General features: G+C 38.5%; 1 protein-coding gene across 1 annotated transcript; it reads left to right on the top strand.

Moving 5' to 3' along the window:
• The first annotated feature begins 1,352 nt into the window (after positions 1-1,352).
• Positions 1,353-20,940, top strand: LOC131641149 (hydroxyisourate hydrolase-like). The gene is made up of 8 exons (XM_058911464.1): positions 1,353-1,551; positions 1,681-1,752; positions 1,881-1,987; positions 2,599-2,721; positions 2,978-3,091; positions 3,200-3,256; positions 20,699-20,735; positions 20,891-20,940. The coding sequence occupies exons 1-8, from the start codon at positions 1,353-1,355 to the stop codon at positions 20,938-20,940; spliced, it is 759 nt and encodes a 252-aa protein (XP_058767447.1).
• The last annotated feature ends 268 nt before the right edge of the window (positions 20,941-21,208 follow it).

Genomic DNA, 21,208 nt, shown 5'->3' with positions numbered 1-21,208 from the left:
GAGTATTACAATGCTTCTTAAAAGTTATAATCACAAACTGTGATATTCCTCTTAACGTTTAAGCTTAATCTCACTAATATATTACAACAGCAATGTAGTGAGCTTTGATGAAGATGAAGTTTCTGAGCTTTTAATTGAACAGAGTTTCAGCAAGTTAATATGAGTTGTTTTTCTTCAGAATCGTTAACCTTGCTTCTCATCAGAACTTCATATATATAGGCGTTTGAGAAGATGACCGTTGAGTGCATTTAATGCTTTGCGTGTTCCGTACAGCATCGCATTTAATGTTATACGCTTTTGTCAACTACCTCGAGCCTTGTTCACGCTGTGTCTACTGACGTTGCCTTTAATAGCTTCTAACGTTCCTTTTGTCAGTCAGCGTAGCCTGCCACTTGTACTTTCTTCTGATCTGATGTTTGTAAATACAGCGTTTGATTATCATCAGAGTCAAACAGCTTGGTGCAAAGCATCTTCTGATCTTCTGACCTTGAAGTGCTTCTGAGCGTGATACCATCAGAACTTCAGTGCTTCTGTTCTCTTGTTCTTCTGATGCTTCCATAGATCCATGTTCTGATTCTGCTTCGACCATCTTCTGATGTCTTGCCAGACCATGTTCTGATGTTGCATGCTGAACCATTTGAGACAAAGCTTCTGAGCGCTGAATTATGCATACTCTTTATATATTTCCTGAAAAGGAAATTGCATTGGATTAGAGTACCATATTATCTTAAGCAAAATTCATATTATTGTTATCATCAAAACTAAGATAATTGATCAGAACAAATCTTGTTCTAACACATGACCCTGTTGGTATGAATCAATTGAATCAATTGCCCATTACACACAAGGTTTTCTCAATGCTTCTTATCCTTTTTTATTTGATGATAAAGTGGTTGTTTAAACATTACATTGTATTTAGGAACAGGGTTGTTGAAACACCAAGAATAGTTAGATTTGAAGCTTAGACTTTTAGTATACAAGAGTTAGACTTGAATCTTCAAGATATGCATTGTTATGAATTGATTGCTTTTAGTTCTTCATAATCTACACTCTAATATATGACCTATAATATATATTTATTTATTTAATGATCTTTAAATTTAAATTTGAATAATCAAAATTGAATCTAAAATTCTTTAACACAGTAACTAATTTTCATCGGTCCTTCGTAATCGTGAACACAAAAAATCAATAATTTAGTATACCTTTAAAAAAAATGTTGTAATATAATACTATGTTGACAAGTTGACAATATCTTATATAGAAACATGATACACCCTCTAATTAATGCAATATATACTTGAGGCTCTTACAAAATTAAAAACGTAAATATTACTATTATTTTGATAATAATGAAACCAGAAGCATGTTTTGTCTTGTCTTTGTTAGTTTTTATCCTTAGTTTGAGTGTGGGAGTTCATGTGAGAGGTGGTGGTGATTATAGCATAAGTGACTTTCCACTTGACTTTGTTTTTGGTGATTATCAAGTGGAAGGAGCTGCTAATGAAGATGAAAGAAATGCTAGCATATGGGATACCTTTGCACATGTTGGTTCGGTTATTAATTCAATCCTTCTCTTCTTCATGTTTCATCTCATCATTAATTTGATCAGTTAGAATATGATTTGGTATTGCAATTTAACGTACTTAAACTTTTGCAAATGTTTTTAATTCTCCTCAGATGGTAGAGGACCCGTCAATCTAAAGGGACTGCAGTACTACAACAATCTCATCAATGAACTCATTAGCAATGGTTCGATACAAGTCTCTTAATTTGTTTCAAGATAAAACAAAAGATGCCTTAATTAAGACTTCATTCAAAGTTTAAAACATGAGAAGAGTTATGTTTCTTTTAACAATGGAAGGCTTTCCCTTATGCAGGTATCCAACCACATGTCACACTACACAACTATAATCTTCCACAAGCACTTGAAGATGACTATGAAGGATGGATTAGTCGTCATGTCATGAATGTTACGTGTTTCTGTGTATGAATTATAATGTATAAAATAAGGTGTGACACCTTTAAATCTAGGAAAAACATCCCAAAAATAATGCTTAGGAATAAATGTTCTTATCTTGCAACTTTTTTTGACAGAACTGAGAATTATGTTTCAAATGTCGATGCAGAAAAGACTTCACGAACTATGCAGACATGTGTTTTAGAGAGTTTGGAGATAGAGTCAAATATTGGACAACTCTGAGCAAGCCCAATATCTTTGCCATGGGAAGTTACGATCAGGGAATCAGCTCACCTCAATGATGTTCACCTCCATTGTGTATGATAGTGAGCTCTAAGGGAAACTCAACATTTGAACCTTACCTGGCTGCACATCATATTTTGTTAGCTCATTCTTCAGCTGTGAGATTGTATAGAATAAAGTACAGAAGCTTTATAGGCAAGTAATGTTCATCATTCCATAGAGACTAATTAATTACATTGCAGGCGCAAGGACATGGATTTGTTGGTATCTCTCTATATACATTTGGGATTGTTCCTCAAACAAATACAGAGAAAGACAAGGCAATGTTAACGAATCTGTATTTTTTATGTTGGTTGGTGAGTTAATGACACTAAAACTGTACCATACTTTTGTAGGTAGGAGTGAGACTTTCCGATGGAAGAGAGTTCTTTGCCAAAATCATAATATCAAATGCTACCAGATGGGACACATTTGGTTGGTTTCAAATTATAGTGTTTATAATTTTTGTTGTTGTTAATGTTTGAATGATTCTCATCTTGTATATTTCTCCACTTTCATTAATCCTTAGAGTTAATCCCGAATTGCATAATGTTACATTGTAGGAAAGTTAATAAAAGGAGAAACACTTCCAATTGACTAAGAGAACTTCCAGAAAGTTTATGCTAAAGCTCCATCTTTTCTTTCAATTCACATTGGGGTTAAAGAAGAATTTGCCACTAGATACAGATTGTCACCATTTTGTGCCAACAATTGATTGTTAGTTTTATAATGCAGGTACAAGAAGAAATGCGGAACAGACAAATAGAATCGAAAATATATGTCATCATAAAGACATTGACTAAACCACCTGAGGCATATCCTGATGCCAAAAACCAGCCACATGTTCTTGTGAGTACAAAATATGTTTTAATTTCTTTACGTAATATGATCCGGTTTATGTTTTATTTTGCTCTGAACTGCTCAATTCTGAAGATAGTTTTCTTGGTCAACATATAGGTGGCACAAAGATTGAAACAACAAGGTCACACCTCTGGTTGCTCTGTCAACATACAGGTGTGGTTCAATTGAATATCATATACTAGTGGAATGGAATAGAAGACAAAGGAAAACAAAAAATGTATTTCATCTTCATTGTTTTTCTTGGGGATTTTGCCCCAAAGGCCTCTACAACGTGTCAACCTTTTGTTTATTGATAACATGTTGACTATGTAAGTATTAGTTTCTCTATTTTTCTTGTTGTTTCATTAGCTTCAACTTTGCAACTGCTTGGTTTGGTGGTTTTAACTATGATCTATTATGAAGGTTGTAACTTTCTCACTTCACAAATTCCAAAAAGTTATCTTTAAATTGTTTACTCAATATTTGTCTACCTACCTGTTTATTTATTAGCCTGTTTTTTACTTCAATTAGATCAATGCTTATCCTTATTATGCTTATCCTTATTATGTAGATAGAAAGAGGAAATAGATTGATTAAGTGAAGATTAATAAAAGTTTCTTCAAAAGGATAATAGGGTTGGAAACTCTTTCATCATCTGAAATCTTAATGTGCTTTTTTTAGTATTTTTAAAAGACCAAGCTTGTACTCTAGAACCTTTTTAGCACTTTGTTTTGATCTCCTACTCGAAGAAAAATTCTTAACTAAGCATTTATTTCCTCTTGCAGGTCATATTCATTTTTGAGATATTGTATACTGTTTCAAGATGGCTGCAAAGATGCTATCAAAACGCTTAACTTTGTCAAGACTCTCACGTGAGAGTGGGTGATAATAAACTAAAAAGGGTAGGTAGATTGTAATTCTAATATATTGAACTTATATCTGGTGGCTTGTTTATTAAGGATTCTAATTTGTAATGAGTTGAATATTCCTTGTACTCCTTTAATAAATCTTTGCTTATGAAAAAATTCAATGGGTATTATTAGGTAAGATTTGAGATATTGTAAGTTTTTATTAGTAAATTTCCATATGATTTTTTGTCAATAACTTTAATTTGTTAGTAATTGATCAATTCAATAAATATTTGATATGCTTTTAAATAACTCTTTGAGATGATAATAATTTAAATGAAAAAGATATTATTAAAAAAAATTAAAATATTTTTCAATAACTCTTTGAAATGATAATAATTTTAATAAAAAATATTATTAAAAAAAGAATATCGTAAATTAAATTATGACGGTTTAAACAGTCAGGATTTCAAACTCACAACGGTTTGCTAACTGTCGCAGCTAGAGTTGAAAAAAATTCATATAGAAATTGACGACAGCTTATAACCGTCGCTATTTGCAATTTATGACAGTTTCATACCCGTCGCGATTAATAACGACAGTTGGAGTGGCGGTTTTTGTAACCGTCGCAATACACTCTGGCGACACACGTTTCTGCGACGGTGCTGCAACCGTCGTAGATTGCAAATTGCGGCGGTTTTAACCGTCGTAATCAGCCAAAATAACCGTCGCAATTTGTCAAGTTTCTTGTAGTGCTTTTGCAAAACTTTTGTTTTAAATCAAAACCTTTTAAAAAACAACATGGGCCTCCCTCAAGGTATAAGTCCCAACCCCCTTTGTAAATATTTGTTTACATAGCTTTGAATAAACTCATTGGGCCTCTCCCCGAGTATAAGTCCCAATTCCCGTGTACATAACCTTTTTTGACAAGTCGTTCATCCTTAAAGGTATATTTCCTTCATAAACTCCAATGTACACACACTTTGTCATATATGTATTTGTTCATATGCTTGTTCATGTTTGTTCATATACTTGTTCATACTTGTTCATATGCTTGTTCATGTTATATATATATATATATATATATTTGTTCAACTTAGTACAACACTAGGTTCCCCATAGCCTCCTATTGGGCTTCGTGCAAAGAATCTCCCTTAGTTTAGGTTACGACATAGAGTATGGTTTCCCGGTGAAATCGCTCTAAGAGCTCAAACCAACTATACCATGCCTCCTCTTGGGCTTCGTACAAACGACTTGTCCCTCCCATAGCCTCCTCTTGGGCTTACAATGCAAGGACCCTCGATTGTCCCTCCAAAAGCCTCCTCTTGGGCTTACAATGCAAGGACCCTCGATTGTCCCTCCCATAGCCTCCTCTTGGGCTTACAATGCAAGGACCCTCGGATAGCCTCCTCTTGGGCTTCATACAAGGACCCACGGGCTTCTTAAAAGCATCCCCATATCCAAATCAAATACCCTAGGAGATTAGACATTTATCATCTCTATGATAGGAGTATCTCTTCTATATCATCACAATTAATCAATCAAACCTTTTGCCACAAGGCTGGCTAATCAATCAAACCTTTTGCCACAAGGCTGACTTATCAAAACTTTTTGTCACAAGGCTGGCTTATCAAAAGTTTTTTCCACAAGGCTGGCTTATCAAAACTTTTTGCCACAAGGCTGACTTATCAAAAGTTTTTGCCACAAGGCTGGCTAATCAAACTTGTTTTTGCCACAAGGCTGGCTAAACAAAAATCATCTTTATCATTCTAAGAACCATAAGTGGCCCAGCCCAGGTCTTATAATGAAAAGATTCAAACAAAATCAAACAGATGTATGTGATGAAAGAGATTAGATACATCGAGCATTTAGATGACATTTGTCTCTTATCCTTTGCTTCCACTAGCATAAGTGGGAACTATGATTGCTCTGACTTTCTCAACATCCCTTTGAGAATACGTAGGCACAAGGTCTTATTCCTTGGCGAGCAAAACTTCTATCTCCCTCAAACCACTCAAACCTTAGCACCCGTAGACCCCGAGCTACAGATGCTCTGATTCCCTCTAAGGGATATGTATGCAGAGGATTGCGATGATCTTTGCGAGCATAATCAAACAAACACCTTAGGTCCCACCTATCTCACAACAGAAAACCTCCCTAATAGCATAGAAAGAAATAAACAGACAAACATAACAAAGAAAACTATAGAGTACTATAGATACGTAGGGTGCTAATACCTTCCCTTCGTATAACCAACCCTCTTACCCGGAATCTCTCCCCCCTTTTGCATTGCTTTTAATTTTGTATTATTTGCATTGCATATCTTTTAAGGTTTGTGCAACTTTTTTCCTTTTCCTGCTTTGGAAACAATAAAAAGTTTGGTCTTGACAAAAACAAAAAAAATCATTTTCTTGAGCATCGAGCCCAGAGAAGGCATCCGGTGTCTCATCCCGATTTTCACGCGACAGAAAAATGGCGATTTCACTGGGGAAGATCTTTTTATTGTTTCCAAAGAAAGGGTTAATTCTAATTGTTATGTTTTCATTTCATTCTTGTTACATGTGTGGTTCTGTGGTTCTGTTACTTGTGTGGTTCTGTTACAAGTGATACATTATGGACAAATCCTAACCCGGATTAAGTACACATAAGAATTAGGTGGAGGGTATAGTCATGTATGGCATACAAGGAGTTCAGTCCTTAACAAGCCGTCATGAGAATCCTTCCGCTCAGTGGAGGTTCCTTGTTGGTAGTATATGTTTAGCAAGTTCAGTTGCGAAGACATTGTTGCTTTCATTGAACTGTAGAAGCTGAGTTGGCCGCAGAACCCATTAACCCATCCTGGCCTTATTAGGTTGTGGCGCAGAAACTATTCAGGTGAAGACTTGGATTAGTTGTCATGCGGAGAGCCACACTCAGGCGAGTTTTTCTTGAGAATATTGCTAGCTCACAAGTTCAGTTGTGCAAGCCGGTAATATCCGAAAGAAAAATGTAGACTCTGACGTATCAGTAGAACATGTTGTGCAGGTGATTAACCCCTAGTACTATCCCATGTTTGGTTCTTTGACCTCATGCTCGTGACGTTGAACCTTTGAACCTATGTGTACCATGTTTGCATTACCATGTTTGTATTATCATGTTTGCTTTACCATGTTTGTATATGTGGCATTCATGCATCCATGCATTCATACATTCATTGAAAATCCATCTTTTCATAAAAACATGATTTTTCCAAAAACATTTAGAGAATTTTCTTTGCAAACATTATAGGATTAAGTTATGGAATGGGTAAAAAGGCATACCAAAAAGTACGGTTTCAAAGCGCCTAATATGGAAAGACTGAGAGAGTTAGCATCTTTTGTACAAGATCCTTCCGATTTTAGGAAAAGCCATGGAAAGCTTTTGCCTATCTTGAACACTCATGTTGATGAAGGACTTCTCAAAACTCTGGTTCAGTTCTATGATCCCGTCTACCGGTGTTTCACCTTTCCAGACTACCAGTTGGTACCAACCTTGGAAGAATATGCCAATCTTTTGGGTATTCCTGTGTCTGACAAAATACCTTTCAATGGTTTGGAAGCCATTCCTAAATCACAAGTCATTGCAGCAAGTATTCACTTGAAGAAATCCGAAGTAGACAGTAATTGGACTACCAAAGGAAATCTCCCGGGTTTGACTTCGCAGTTCCTAATGAAGAAAGCTTTTGATTTCGTCGAAACTAGTAGCATGATAGCTTTTGAAGCTATACTAGCTTTGCTCATCTATGGGTTGGTTCTGTTTCCCAACATCAACGACTTTGTTGATATCAACGCCATAACAATCTTTTTGATTGGAAATCATGTTCCGACTTTGCTTGGTGACATGTATTTCTTTGTCCATCACAGAAATCGCCAAGGCGACGGGATCATTGTATGTTGTGCACCTATTTTGTTCAAATGGATTGTTTCACACTTACCTAAGTCTCCTATTTTCACGGAAAATCGAGAAGGTTTGCGTTGGCCTCGAAGACTTATGTCCCTTACTAATAATGATATTCATTGGTATACCTTGGCTCGCTGTGGTACAGAAACCATTGATAGTTGTGGAGAGTTCGCCAACGTATCCCTCATTGGTACACAAGGAGGAATTAACTACAATCCGATCTTATCCCGACGAAAACTCGGGTATGCAAATTCAGCTAAACCCATTGGTCTCACAGTGGAAAGCTACTTCTATAAAGAGGGGGAGGATCCTCAAGGTTTAAAGAAAAGAATGGTGAGAGCTTGGTACGACATCCGAAGGAAAGAAAAAGATGGGGTAAGGAACTGCATTGCCATGGACACCTACACGTGTTGGGTGAAGAAAAGAGCAAAGGAGTTTCAAATGCCTTATGATTATGAAAAACTCATGTTCCCTGTGGTATCTCAACTACCCAACATTCCTATTGACACTATGGAGGAATACCAAGATACTTTGGCCAAGATGAGATTAGAAAAAGACGCTTGGGAAGACAAGTTTCGTAAGACTGATGTGGAAAATAGAAAGTTGAAGAAACGGGTGAAAGATCACGAAGAAACCCTCTACTGTCAAGATGGATGGCTCATGAGTAAATATGAGAAGATCCGTCGAAAAGACACTGTAATCAGGAGGTACATCAAAGAAAGCAAGAAAAAGCTTAAAGGCTCAACAAGCAACGCTCCAACTCCTGACGATTGGAAGAATGTTGTTGACAAGCTAAGGACCGAAAAGGCCGAGTTGAAAGCTTACTATGGGAAAGAAATCATGAAGCTCAAGCTGCATAACGCATTTGGTTCTTCATCCGATGAGGATGCTTAGGATTGTTTAGTTTTTATTATCATTTGCTTCTGTAGGAGCTACGCTCCAATGTTGTAACCTTTTCCCAGCATTTTAATAAAAGAATAGTTTGTGTTCAAATGTTTGCAAGAAAATAATCTTTAAATATTTGGAAAAAAATCATAAACTTTTTGCATGCATCATTCTGCATTTCGAGTCTGTTGTCTAGAGTCTCATCTTTTGGATTTTTCTCCATTAGACTGTCAAGCTGTCGCGCCTCAAAGTTTCTTGACCGCGCTCGCAATCAGATCACAGATACAATACTCGTTCAAGCAAAAGAAGAGTGATGGAAAACTTTGGCCAAGAGAATATCGAGCTTCGTGGTACAGTGACCACCCTCCAAGTCTCACTACTATGGTTGACTCCTCAATGGCCGTGCAGAATCAGCAGCCCCCACCCAACAGTCAAGCAATAGTGATATCTGAGATCACTACTCCAGTCTCTACAGTTGCATTCAGCATTCCATCTTTCTCCATGCATGAAGGTTGGAGCACGCCTTTCAGCTTCGGTACAGGTTTTCGCCATAATTTCTCTGGGATTCCAACATCCACAACTGAAGCACCTGCTGCACAAAGTTCAGTGTTTACTCCAAATCAGGGGGTAACCTTTTCTCAAGTCACTATGTTGGTTTCTCAACCCATTATGACGGTTGCAACTCCTATGGTTCACACTGTTCCCTACGGAGACAATGAGATTCATCATGATCAAGGTGATAGCACAAATCAGCGTAACCTCATGGAAGATCTCCAAGAGCAATTTAACAAGATACAACTAAAAGTCAAAGCTATCCATGGGAAAGACTTGTTCGGAAAGAATGCCTAGGAGCTATGTCTAGTTCCCAGCGTACAAATACCAGCTAAATTCAAGGTCCCTGACTTTGAGAAGTACAAAGGTAGTTCTTGTCCACAAAGCCATCTCGTGATGTATGCTAGGAAGATGTCTACCTATGCAGATAATCATCAGTTGCTCATCCATTACTTTCAAGACAGTTTGACTGGTGCCGCACTGAAGTGGTACACATGATTGGATAGCACCAACATTCGGACTTTCAACGACCTAGGCGAGGCCTTTGTCCGACAATACAAATACAACTCGGATATGGCTCCAGACAAAGACCAGCTCTGATCCATGGCTCAAAAAGACCATGAAGCTTTCAAAGAATATGCCCAACGATGGAGAGAAACTGCTGCTCAGATTAATCCACCGTTAAAAGAGAAAGAGATGACAAAGATCTTCTTAAATACTCTTGGCCCGTTTTATTATGAACGCATGATTGCTAGTGCTCCAAGTGATTCCACCGAAATGGTAAACATGGGGATGCGTCTAGAAGAATGACTCTGAATCGGACGTCTAACTAAGGAAGGTGGATCTTCAAGCGGAATCAAAAAGTTCGGAAGTAGTTTCCTAAAGAAGAAAGAACAAAGTGTTGACATGGTATCCCAAGGAAAGCCAAGAGGAAACGTCAATCGTCAATGACAGATTGCTGCTATCGCACCAGCCGATAATGCAGCACCAAATCCGGGATTTACCCCATAGTTTCAACAACAACAGCCTCGACAACAGGCTCAATAGTTCAACAACAATCAGAATCGTGTGCAAAGAGCTCCACAGTTCGATCCGATTCCAATGACCTACACAGAGTTGTATCCTGCTTTGATTGAAAGAGGTCTTGTTCAAACTAAAGCACCAACACCAGTACCTGAGAAACTCCCATGGTCGTAGAAAGCTGAGATCTCGTGCCCTTATCATCAAGGAGCACCCGGCCATGATCTCGAGCATTGCAAAGCTTTGAAACATGAAGTTCAGAGGTTGGTTAGATCAAACCCCCTCTCTTTCAGAAATTTGAATCCAAATGTGCAAGCAAATCCAATGCCCAATCATGGAGGGCATGCTGTAAACCTAGTACGTGAAGGCCCTGGCCAATACAAAATCTACGACATAAACTTGTCAAGAGTAGATTTGGTACAAATGCACGCCACTCTCTGTCAAATGCGAGACTTTCGCCGACATCACTATGGTTCATGTAGCATATGTTGTGTAGATCCTCATGGATGTTCGACTGTGAGAAGAGATCTTCAAGTATTGCTGGATGATGGTACTATTCAAATCTTCAGAAATAGGAATGAAGATGAAGTTAACATGATAGGATGTTATCCGCATGAGCATTTAGTCTCAGATATCAACTCGGTAATGCCTAAAGTTAACATCATTGTTCCTCATTTCAACATGCCAGAGCGCATAGAGGCTACCTACAACAAACCAAGGGTTCCTGTCGTTCCTTTGATCATTTGTCTACCTGGACCTGTTCCTTATGACTCTGACAAAGAAGTTCCTTACAACTACAACGCAACAATGATAAAGAATGGACAAGAAGTTCCCATACCTACTCTTTCATCTGTCGTAAACATCGCTGATGTGAGTTGGGTAACAAGAAGTGGACGTGTGTACACTCCACTACCTCCAAAGCAGCCCGTTGCTCCTGCAACCAGACAAAATCCTGTTGATACACCGGTGCGAAATCCTATGGAAACTCCTATCAGTAATCCAAGCACTGATGTTGGCCAATCCAGTGGAACTAATGTCAATCCTGACTTTGATGAAATCTTGAAACTTATCAAAAGAAGCGAATACAAAATTATGGATCAGCTTATGCAGACTCCTTCAAAGATCTCAATACTTTCGTTGCTTTTAAACTCTGAAGCCCATAGGGAGGCCTTGATGAGAGTTTTGGATCAAGCTTTGGTAGATCACGATGTGACTATTAACCACTTTGATGGAATAATAGCCAACATAACAGCTTGCAACAATTTAAGCTTCTGTGATGAAGAACTCCCCGAGGAGGGTAGAAATCACAATCTTGCTCTACACATTTCTATGAACTGCCAGTCAGACTCTTTGTCCAACGTGCTGGTAGACACCGGATCTTCCTTGAATGTGATGCCAAAGACGACTCTTGCTCGCTTGTCTTACCAAGGAATGCCTATGAATTTCAGTGGTGTAGTAGTCTAAGCATTTGATGGATCGTGAAAATCTGTTATTGGCGAAGTCAGCCTTCCCATGACAATTGGTCCACATACATTTCAAATCACCTTCCAGGTCATGGACATTCAACGACCCTGGATCCATGAAGCAGGGGCAGTAACGTCTACGCTCCATCAAAAGTTAAAATTTGTAACAAATGGAAAATTGGTAATAATAAGTGCGGAGCAAGCCTTGATGGTGAGCCACTTATCCACTTTCTCTTTCATTGGCGCTGATAATGTGGAAGGAACGCAGTTCCAAGGTTTCTCTTTAGAAGAAGAATCTTCCAAAAAGAAAGCATCAATCTCTTCTTACAAAGAGGCAGTGAAGGTAGTAAAAGATGGCACTACCACTGGCTGGGGGCAAGTTGTGATCCCTATGAACAATGAAACCATAGCAGGACTCGGATGTTCACCGATGTTCTCAAATTGCACCAAGAAGGATGAAACCCTTCGTCCAATTAAAGAAACGTTCCTTAGTGGAGGGTTCCTTAACCCGATTCCTCAAGAGGTTAATGTTCTTATCGAAGAGTGTACCAAAGAAGGTCTCTCCGATACTGAAGAAGAATGGAAATGTTATCTCAATGACTCGGGATATCTATCTCAGGAAGAACCATATGCACCGTTTTATCCTCCTTCAGAGAAACCCAAAGGCAAAGAAACTGAGCCTGTTCCTGCAGAGGTTTGGGATACCTTGGGACAACCAAGTGGCAAGTATGATTATATGGTGAAATATACTGCACCTGAAAGTTCAAAAATTTCGATCGAAGACATCCAACCAACTGGATGGGGAGATCCCTTTGAATATAACAGTCAACCAGAAGAGGCCTACAAGCTCTCTCAATTTTCACAGCAACTTGAGATCCCTGAAGATTTCAACTTCAACGCATCTACCAAAGTTGATAACTCTGAAGACGTTTATTCTCACATAAACGCCATTTTTGAAGATGATGGGGAAGATGGCCCCGTAGTTGACTTGGAAAGTGTCTCTGACAATGAATCTCTTCATCCTGAAGATTGGGACTTATATCCTGAAGATCCAGAGCATGTGCCTCTTAAGAATACATGTGACTCATCTTATGGTCTTCAAGAAGCAGAAGAGGATCGTCTCAGCACTACAAAGAACAAGGTTGACAAACCAGGACCTTCAAATCCTGCTCGACCAACGGTCAATGTCATCACTGAAGATGATTCCGAGAAAAGTCTGCCTGAATACATAATACACAGAGGAGTTCGTTGCTACTAGAAAGTTGTCGACGTTCCAAATGTTGTTCACCGCTCGAAGTAATCACCTCGCTGTTATTTTGACCTCCTGCCTGGCCCAAAGCAGAGAGATGTTTTATAGGGCTTTGCTTTTAAATGTTTTTTCTTTGTCCTGCCCAAATAAGTTTGTGTATAGGGATTTGTTTTTAAAAGTTTCCCTCTTTGTCCTGCCCAAGACAAATGAGTTTGTGTTTAGGGCTTTGTTTCAAAAATGAATCATAAATAAAGTGTCATTTTAAATTCCCTACACTATGTGTTTTATTTTTTGCTTTTTCTGGAAATGGTAATCCTAAAAAACCAAAAAAAAACTTTTCGAAAATCTACATACACTGTTGCATTCATAGTTTTTTCTGAAACAAGCATAAATCATATGTGCAGATTTACTATTGATAAACCCATTGAATGCAATAACCCTATGCCCTCTCCCAACTTTGAGTTTCCTGTGTTTGAAGCCGAAGAAGAGGAAGAAGAAAAGATCTCAGACGAGATCTCTCGATTACTTAAGCACGAGGAAAAAGCCATTCTGCCTCACAAAGATCCTTTAGAAAGAATCAACTTGGGTTCTGAAGAAGACAAAAAAGAAGTGACCATTGGATTGCTGCTTGATGCTGATATCAAGAGTAAGCTGATAGATCTTCTCAAAGAATATGTTGACGTGTTTGCTTGGTCCTACCAAGACATGCCTGGGTTGGATACCAATATTGTTCATGATTACTTGCCATTGAAGCCAGAATGTCCGCCAGTTAAGCAGAAATTGCGAAGGACTCATCCTGATATGGCTAACAAAATCAAAAAGGAAATTCAAAAACAACTCGACGCAGGTTTTCTCTTCACCTCAGAGTATCCTCAATGGTTAGCCAACATAGTGCCAGTTCCGAAGAGAGATGGCAAAGTCAGAATGTGTGTTGATTACCGTGACTTGAACAAGGCCAGTCCAAAAGATGCCTTTCCATTACCACATATCGACATGCTGGTCGGTAACACCGCTAAGTTCAACGTCTTTTCCTTCATGGACGGGTTCTCCGGTTATAATCAGATCAAGATGGCTCCCAAAGACATGGAGAAGACATCTTTCATCACCCCATGGGGTACCTTTTGCTACAAAGTGATGCCATTTGGATTAAAGAATGCAGGCGCAACTTACCAAAGGGCAATGACTACTCTCTTTCATGACACGATGCATAAAGAAATTGAAGTTTATGTGGACGACATGATAGCCAAGTCCAACACAGAAGAAGAACATATTGAATACCTTTTGAAGTTGTTTCAACGAATAAGGAAATATCAGCTTCACTTGAATCCTAACAAATTTACTTTTGGGGTTAGATCTGGAAAGCTCTTGGGTTTCAAGAGATGCCTGCACCAAAAACTGAAAAGCAAGAGGATTTCTCGGACGATTGAACTATATCTCCATATTTATCTCTCAAATGACTACTACTTGTGGGCCAATTTTAAAGCTTCTCCGCAAAGATCAAGGGGTTGTATGGACTGAAGATTGCCAAAAAGCGTTCGACAGTATCAAGGAATACCTGTTAGAACCACCAATATTGATTCCTCCGGTTGAAGGAAGACCACTAATCATGTACCTTACCGTGTTGGAAGAATCCATGGGTTGTATGCTTGGACAACAAGATGAAACCGGTAAGAAGGAGCATGCCATCTATTACCTGAGTAAGAAATTCACAGATTGTGAGTCTCGTTACTCCATGCTCGAAAAAACATGTTGTGCTTTGGCTTGGGCTTCAAAATGTCTCCGCCAATACATGATCAACAATACTACTTGGTTAATCTCCAAAATGGATCCCATCAAGTACGTCTTTGAAAAGCCTGCCTTAACAGGAAGGATTGCCCGATGGCAAATGCTGTTATCCGAGTATGACATCGAGTACCGTGCTCAAAAAGCGGTCAAAGGAAGCATTCTCGCTGATCACTTGGCGCATCAGCCAATTAATGAATATCAATCTCTCAAGTTTGACTTTCCTGACGAAGATGTCATGTACTTGGAGATGAAAGATTCTGACGAACCGTTACCTGAAGAAGGTCCTGATCCTGGATCAAGGTGGGGCCTAATTTTCGATGGAGCAGTTAACGCTTTTGGCAATGGAATTGGGGCAATCATCATCACTCCCAAGGGTACCCATATCCCTTTCTCCGCCAGATTGCTATTTGATTGTACCAACAATGTCGCAGAATATGAAGCTTGTATCATGGGTCTCGAAGAAGCCATTGACTTAAGGATCAAGATCCTAGACATATATGGAGATTCAGCCCTCGTGATCAACCAAATCAAAAACAAGTGGGAAACTTACCACCCTGGCTTGATTCCTTACAGAGATTATGCAAGACGTCTGTTGACTTTCTTCAACAAGGTTGAATTGCATCATATACCTCGAGATCAAAATCGAATGGCAGACACCTTGGCTACTCTGTCTTCCATGTTCAAAGTTATTCATCGGAATGATATGCCTAAAGTCTGAATTATGCACCTTGAAAGGCCCGCCTATGTGTTTGCAACTGAAGCAGTCATCGATGATAAACCGTGGTTCCACGACATCAAACGCTTCCTTCAAACTCAAGAGTACCCGCTTGGGACATCAAACAAAGACAAGAAAACTCTAAGGAGGCTTTCTGGAAGTTTCTTCCTGAACGGAGATGTGCTATACAAAAGAAATTTCGACATGGTTTTGCTCAGATGCGTGGACAGACACGAAGCAGACATGTTAATGCATGAAGTGCATGAAGGGTCCTTTGGAACGCATTCAAATGGGCATGCAATGTCCAAGAAGATCTTAAGAGCGGGATACTATTGGTTGACAATGGAATCTGACTGTTATAAACACGTGAAAAGATGTCACAAGTGCCAGATCTACGCAGATAAGATCCATGTGCCACCAACTCTACTCAACGTTCTCTCATCTCCATGGCCTTTCTCCATGTGGGGTATCGACATGATTGGAATGATCGAACCAAAAGCTTCAAACGGTCATTGTTTCATCTTGGTGGCAATTGATTACTTCACCAAATGGGTCAAAGCGGTATCTTACGCCAACGTTACAAGACAAGTGGTTGTGAGGTTCATCAATAACAACCTCATTTGCCGATATGGTGTTCCAAGCAAGATCATTACTGACAATGGTTCGAACTTGAACAACAAAATGATGAAAGAATTGTGTGAGGAATTCAAGATTGAGCATCATAACTCTTTTCCTTATAGACCAAAAATGAATGGCGCCGTCGAAGCCGCTAACAAGAACATTAAGAAGATCGTCCAGAAAATGGTCATCACTTACAAAGACTGGCACGAAATGCTGCCATTTGCTTTACATGGATACCGTACTTCAGTACGTACTTCAACAGGGGCAAATCCCTTCTCCCTAGTATACGGCATGGAAGCTGTGCTCCCCGTAGAAGTTGAAATCCCATCAATGAGAGTCCTCATGGAGACTAAGTTATCAGAAGCTGAATGGTGTCAAAGCAGATACGATCAGTTGAACTTAATCGAAGAAAAACGTATGACTGCTCTATGCCATGGACAGTTATACCAAGCAAGGATGAAGCAAGCCTTCAATAAAAAGGTTCGACCTCGTGAATTTCAAGAAGGCGACCTCGTGCTTAAAAAGATCTTGTCTTTTCAACCAGATTTTTGGGGCAAATGGTCTCCTAATTACGAAGGCCCGTATGTTGTCAAAAGAACATTTTCTGGCGGCGCCATGACTCTTGCAACCATGGATGGTGATGAACTCCCACATCCTGTGAATGCTGATGCAGTCAAGAAATACTTTGTCTAAAAAAGACAAAAGAACAGCTCGGTAAGTCGAAAACCCGCAAAGGGCGACTTAGGCAAAAATGAGCGTCTCGGTGGACTGAAAACCCGAAAGGGCGGTCCAGGCAAAAATTAGAGACAATAAACAGAAAAATTCATCCTGGTAGATTGAAAACCTGAAAGGGAAATCTAGGAAAAAATTAAGGATTTATGACAAAGTAACTGCATTAGTCCATACTTCGTCACCTGAAGAGTCTTTTCATCAAAGGATCTCCGATCAAATCATCGCCAATCTGAAGCGACAAGCACATTTGGAACTCAAAGTTGTTAGGGATAATAGTGGTTATTGCTTTCAATGTAGCCTTTTCCACATATTTACCATTTCCAACTTTTGTAAATACTCCATGGAATCACGCCTTTAGCTGATTACCATCCTATTAAATAAATTTGAGCCTTGTGCCCATTTATTTGCAATTCTTGATTTCTTCTAGCTTGCAAAATGACGCTTTAATTGTGTTATTCACTTTTGAAAAAAAAAAGAAAAAAAAGAAGTTTTAAATGAATTTACTTTTCTTTTTCAAAATAAAAGCGAAACTTTCCTTTGAGTTGTGAACAACAGAAGGAAACATCAACAGCTGTCTCCATAGGATGAACAAAAGATTCTCCCTGAGAATTGTTCTCTTTCTCAAAAGAGATTATGAGACAACGATATTCTTATCCCAAAAAAGAATTCCCCAGACCAATTGCCCCTCACGGTAGAAAAAGTTCTTTTATCCCCAGTGAAGAAGTTCTTTCATCTCCAGTGAAGAAGAAAAGATGCTTGTCTTCCCCACAGAAGTCTAAAGCATGCAACGCCATTCATTACCCGTGTTATCTGCACTGTGTAGAAGAACATTTGCCGAGTATCTGGTTGTATTGCGACGTTGGTCCTTCTCCAATATACACTTCTTTGTCTGTCAATATCGTCAACATGCATGCAACATTCATGACATTCATCATTCATACATATTTGCATCATTTATGCATTCTTGCATTTTTCAGTGTTTGCTTTGAAATCACTTGTTTAGGATGTATCTATCCCCAAAAGAAACAGGTACGGGCGTGTCATCTCTCCATTAGGTTGTCACCCATAAGCATAAAGAACATCTTCTTTCTCCAGTTCCCCACTGAGATCATTCCTCGTGGAAGAAGGTTGCTTCGGTCTTCTCCTCTCCAAAACGAAGGAAAAAATCCCCAGTTGAGTTCATTCCTCACGGGTATAAAGTCTTGTTTGACCGTTTCTTTCCAGTTCATTCTTGGATAGAACCCTGTCTTTACCAGAGATTCAAATTCCGATTCCCCAAATAGAGTCGAGAAAAGTTGAACCATAAACAATAGCCTCATCATCTGAGCAGTTTATGCTTCTTTCAAAAGATTTTTCCTCTCAAGGAAATCAATCATGAAGACCATGTGACAATCAGGGCTTATTACTGTTCACAAGGCTGAATAACCAGTAATTTCCCTAGCAAAGTCTCCAGAATCATTTTATCACTTGGCTGATAATTGATCATGTCTTCAGAACCGCTATCACGAGGCTGGTAGTCGGTAACCTTTTGTTCTGGTTATATTACTTTTATCATGTCTATCACCATGCTGATAGTCGGTAATATTAACCGAACCTTTGAAACTCTTTTTACCATGTCATGTCTATCACCATGTTGATAGTCGGTAATACAGTTTCATATCTTTTACCTTCGCATTATTCTTTGTCAAGTCTATCACTGTGCTGATAGTCGGTAATGTCGATAGGTGAGCTTTTCTCTTACAAAGCTATCATTCCCCGGTGAAGCATACACTTGCTTTCTCGATAAAAAGGATTCTCTTCCTAAAACGGATTGAGACATCCTTCCCGATCCCTTGTCCCCAGTGGAATCATCTCTTGGTATCCCCTCGGTAAAAATATCCTTGCATCGTTCGCGATTTTGGTATCTTAGGTCCAAAATTTGCGTCTTCTGATATTTAAGTCTCTTCCACCCTATCAAAACGAAGATTTTCAATCTTCATATCTCAGGTTGAAGAAACTTAAATAGGGGCATCTGTCATACCCCAATTTTTGACCTAAGATACCACCTCATATCATATCATGTGCATCATTTGCATCTCTAACAAATTGCATAGATTGTGTTTTCTACTTGTGACTCAGCAGGGTTTAATCAAGAAATCACTCATCAGTACAAGTAACAACCAATTAGGGTTTTGTTCTCCCTTCATCTTAAATGAACCATCTTCATCAACAATCAACATTTGGTCCTCAAAGATTCATTTCAGCAAGCTCAAAGGCTTTGAATCAACCAGATTAGGGTTTTGACTGAAGACATCATACTCCTGACTTTTGCTCAATATTTGACCTAATGGCTTGGGACATGAACTCAAGATCCCAAATGCATCATCTTGACCTAATCTATTGGCTCGAGAAATCTCCCACACAAGGATTGATCAAAGGTGAAAATTTGGATCGTCTGACAAAAGAATCAACTGTGGTCAACAAAAGTCAAAAATACAATTTTTTGTCAACATCAATATTTTGTTAAAAATATTCATCATTTAATCAAAGGTTGATCATAATTCATCAAGGAAAGTTCAGAAATCAACAAAACTCAAAATGCCAAAATTAAGGTTTTGACCTAAAAGTCAACTGAACTTTGACCAGCCATAACTCTCTCATAGTTTATCAGAAAAATTACAACCAAAGCTCATTCTCAAGGAAATTCAATTTTCTACAACTTTGATGTTGGGCCCGAGGTCAAGAAATGCTTCCGCATAAGAGATATAAGCCAAAACATTACAGGTCATTTTGAAAGTTAACAAAAAGCAGTTTTTTGTCAAAGCCCATATCATCAAGATAATTTTTTCAAATGCAAAAAATCTTCCAAAGTGGCTTGTAGAGGACATCTTGAGCTTTCGAAAAAGTACAAGAACACTTTCATAGGATCAAAATTGAGAGAGATATGCCTTGATAAAGTTGACCTTTTTTTGGAAAAATGCATGAAACAAGTAATGACCAAAACTTGATTCTTTTTCAAAAAGGCCAATTATTTTGTGATTTCATCTTGGTTCTCATATGTTCAAGGGTATTCACAACACATCCATGGTTCATGACCTTTTATTTCATTTTTGTTGAATTTTTATTCATTTAAAATTCAATTAAAGTGAGATAATTCAAAGATAATTCAAAGATGCTTCATGATGCAAGCAATGACCAAAGCAAAAGCATATTCCAAGCATCTAAGATAAGATTTTTCAAGATTGGATGAATGCACTTGAGTTCCTTAACCATGGTTAAGCTTTGTAATCATTGAAAAAATATTCCATTCCATCTTTTTCCACAAATTCAATCATGGCCTTTTCCACTTGCTTGCCCTCCAATTCATAACTCTTTGCCTATAAATAGAAGGCCTCATTTCATTTGCAAAAGACTCCAAAACTTGTCCAAGAACTTGTTTTCTCATTCTTCCATTTTCACAAAGTTCTTAAAGAGGTTAGAATTCCCAAATGGTAATTCTCTCAAGTTCTAACCAAAGGAGTCGTTCAAACTTCTTCCAAATACCATTTAGAAGTTGTTGGAATCTTAACAAAACCAATTCAGAGCCAAAATTCACCTCTCACACTTCAAAACTTTTGCAAGAAACTTGAAACTCGAATTTTGGATTTAAGGCCAATTCAGTGAGATTTAAACATTCAAACATCTTCCTCAAGTATCACTGAACCTATTCCAATCATTACCAGGCCTTGAAGCTCACAGAATCGAGCTCCATAAGTCATGGTTCAGTGACTTTTATTTGAATTCGATTACACTAATTCATGCACCATAAATTTGTTTTAAATACATATTCATGATCATATGAACTTGTAGAACGATTCTGGATTGTTTAATTTGAGTTTAAGTGCAGGTATATGGAGTTGCCATTTTAGGGTTTCGAAGCTTCAAAAAAAGGGATCTGTAATAGAGGCCAAATTAGGTGACAACAAGGGCATATTCGAGCTCAGGGCATGTCACTTGATTGATCTGGGTTACTATTTTGTTTGTTCATTTTGTTTCGTGCAGGTTTGAGATCGGAGATGATTAGCTACGAAATAGCTGGGAAGAATCCGTAGCTAATTTGTAGCTAAAACTTTTACAGGTTTGCAAGGTAGAAGACGAGGACATGGCGTCCTCTGGTTGGCCAGATTGCGCGCGTGCGTTTTTTAAATTTCAGACCAGTCATATGCTTTGTTGACCACGCTCTTACCATGCTCCTCACTCTTTGGGCCATCAGATCATTCCCTTTATTATATCCAACGCATCTGAGCCCTGCAGATCCACTATAGACCATCAGCCTCGCCACACAGGATCCTGGTTTAAATATTTTCTTTAATTAATTTG

Source organism: Vicia villosa, unplaced genomic scaffold (assembly GCF_029867415.1).
Source record: "Vicia villosa cultivar HV-30 ecotype Madison, WI unplaced genomic scaffold, Vvil1.0 ctg.003534F_1_1, whole genome shotgun sequence".
NCBI lineage: Eukaryota > Viridiplantae > Streptophyta > Magnoliopsida > Fabales > Fabaceae > Vicia > Vicia villosa.
Note: the sequence above shows the minus strand (reverse complement) of the source record. Positions and strands in the feature narration are given on the sequence as shown.

Bases quoted from the DNA above. Each gene is read 5' to 3' on its own strand.
- LOC131641149 (XM_058911464.1), top strand. From the start codon at position 1,353: ATGAAACCAGAAGCATGTTTTGTCTTGTCTTTGTTAGTTTTTATCCTT. The intron at 1,988-2,598 runs GTATGAATTATA...ATACTTTTGTAG, and splicing joins TGAATGTTACGTGTTTCTGT to GTAGGAGTGAGACTTTCCGA. The intron at 20,736-20,890 runs GTATATGGAGTT...TGTTTCGTGCAG, and splicing joins TAATTTGAGTTTAAGTGCAG to GTTTGAGATCGGAGATGATT.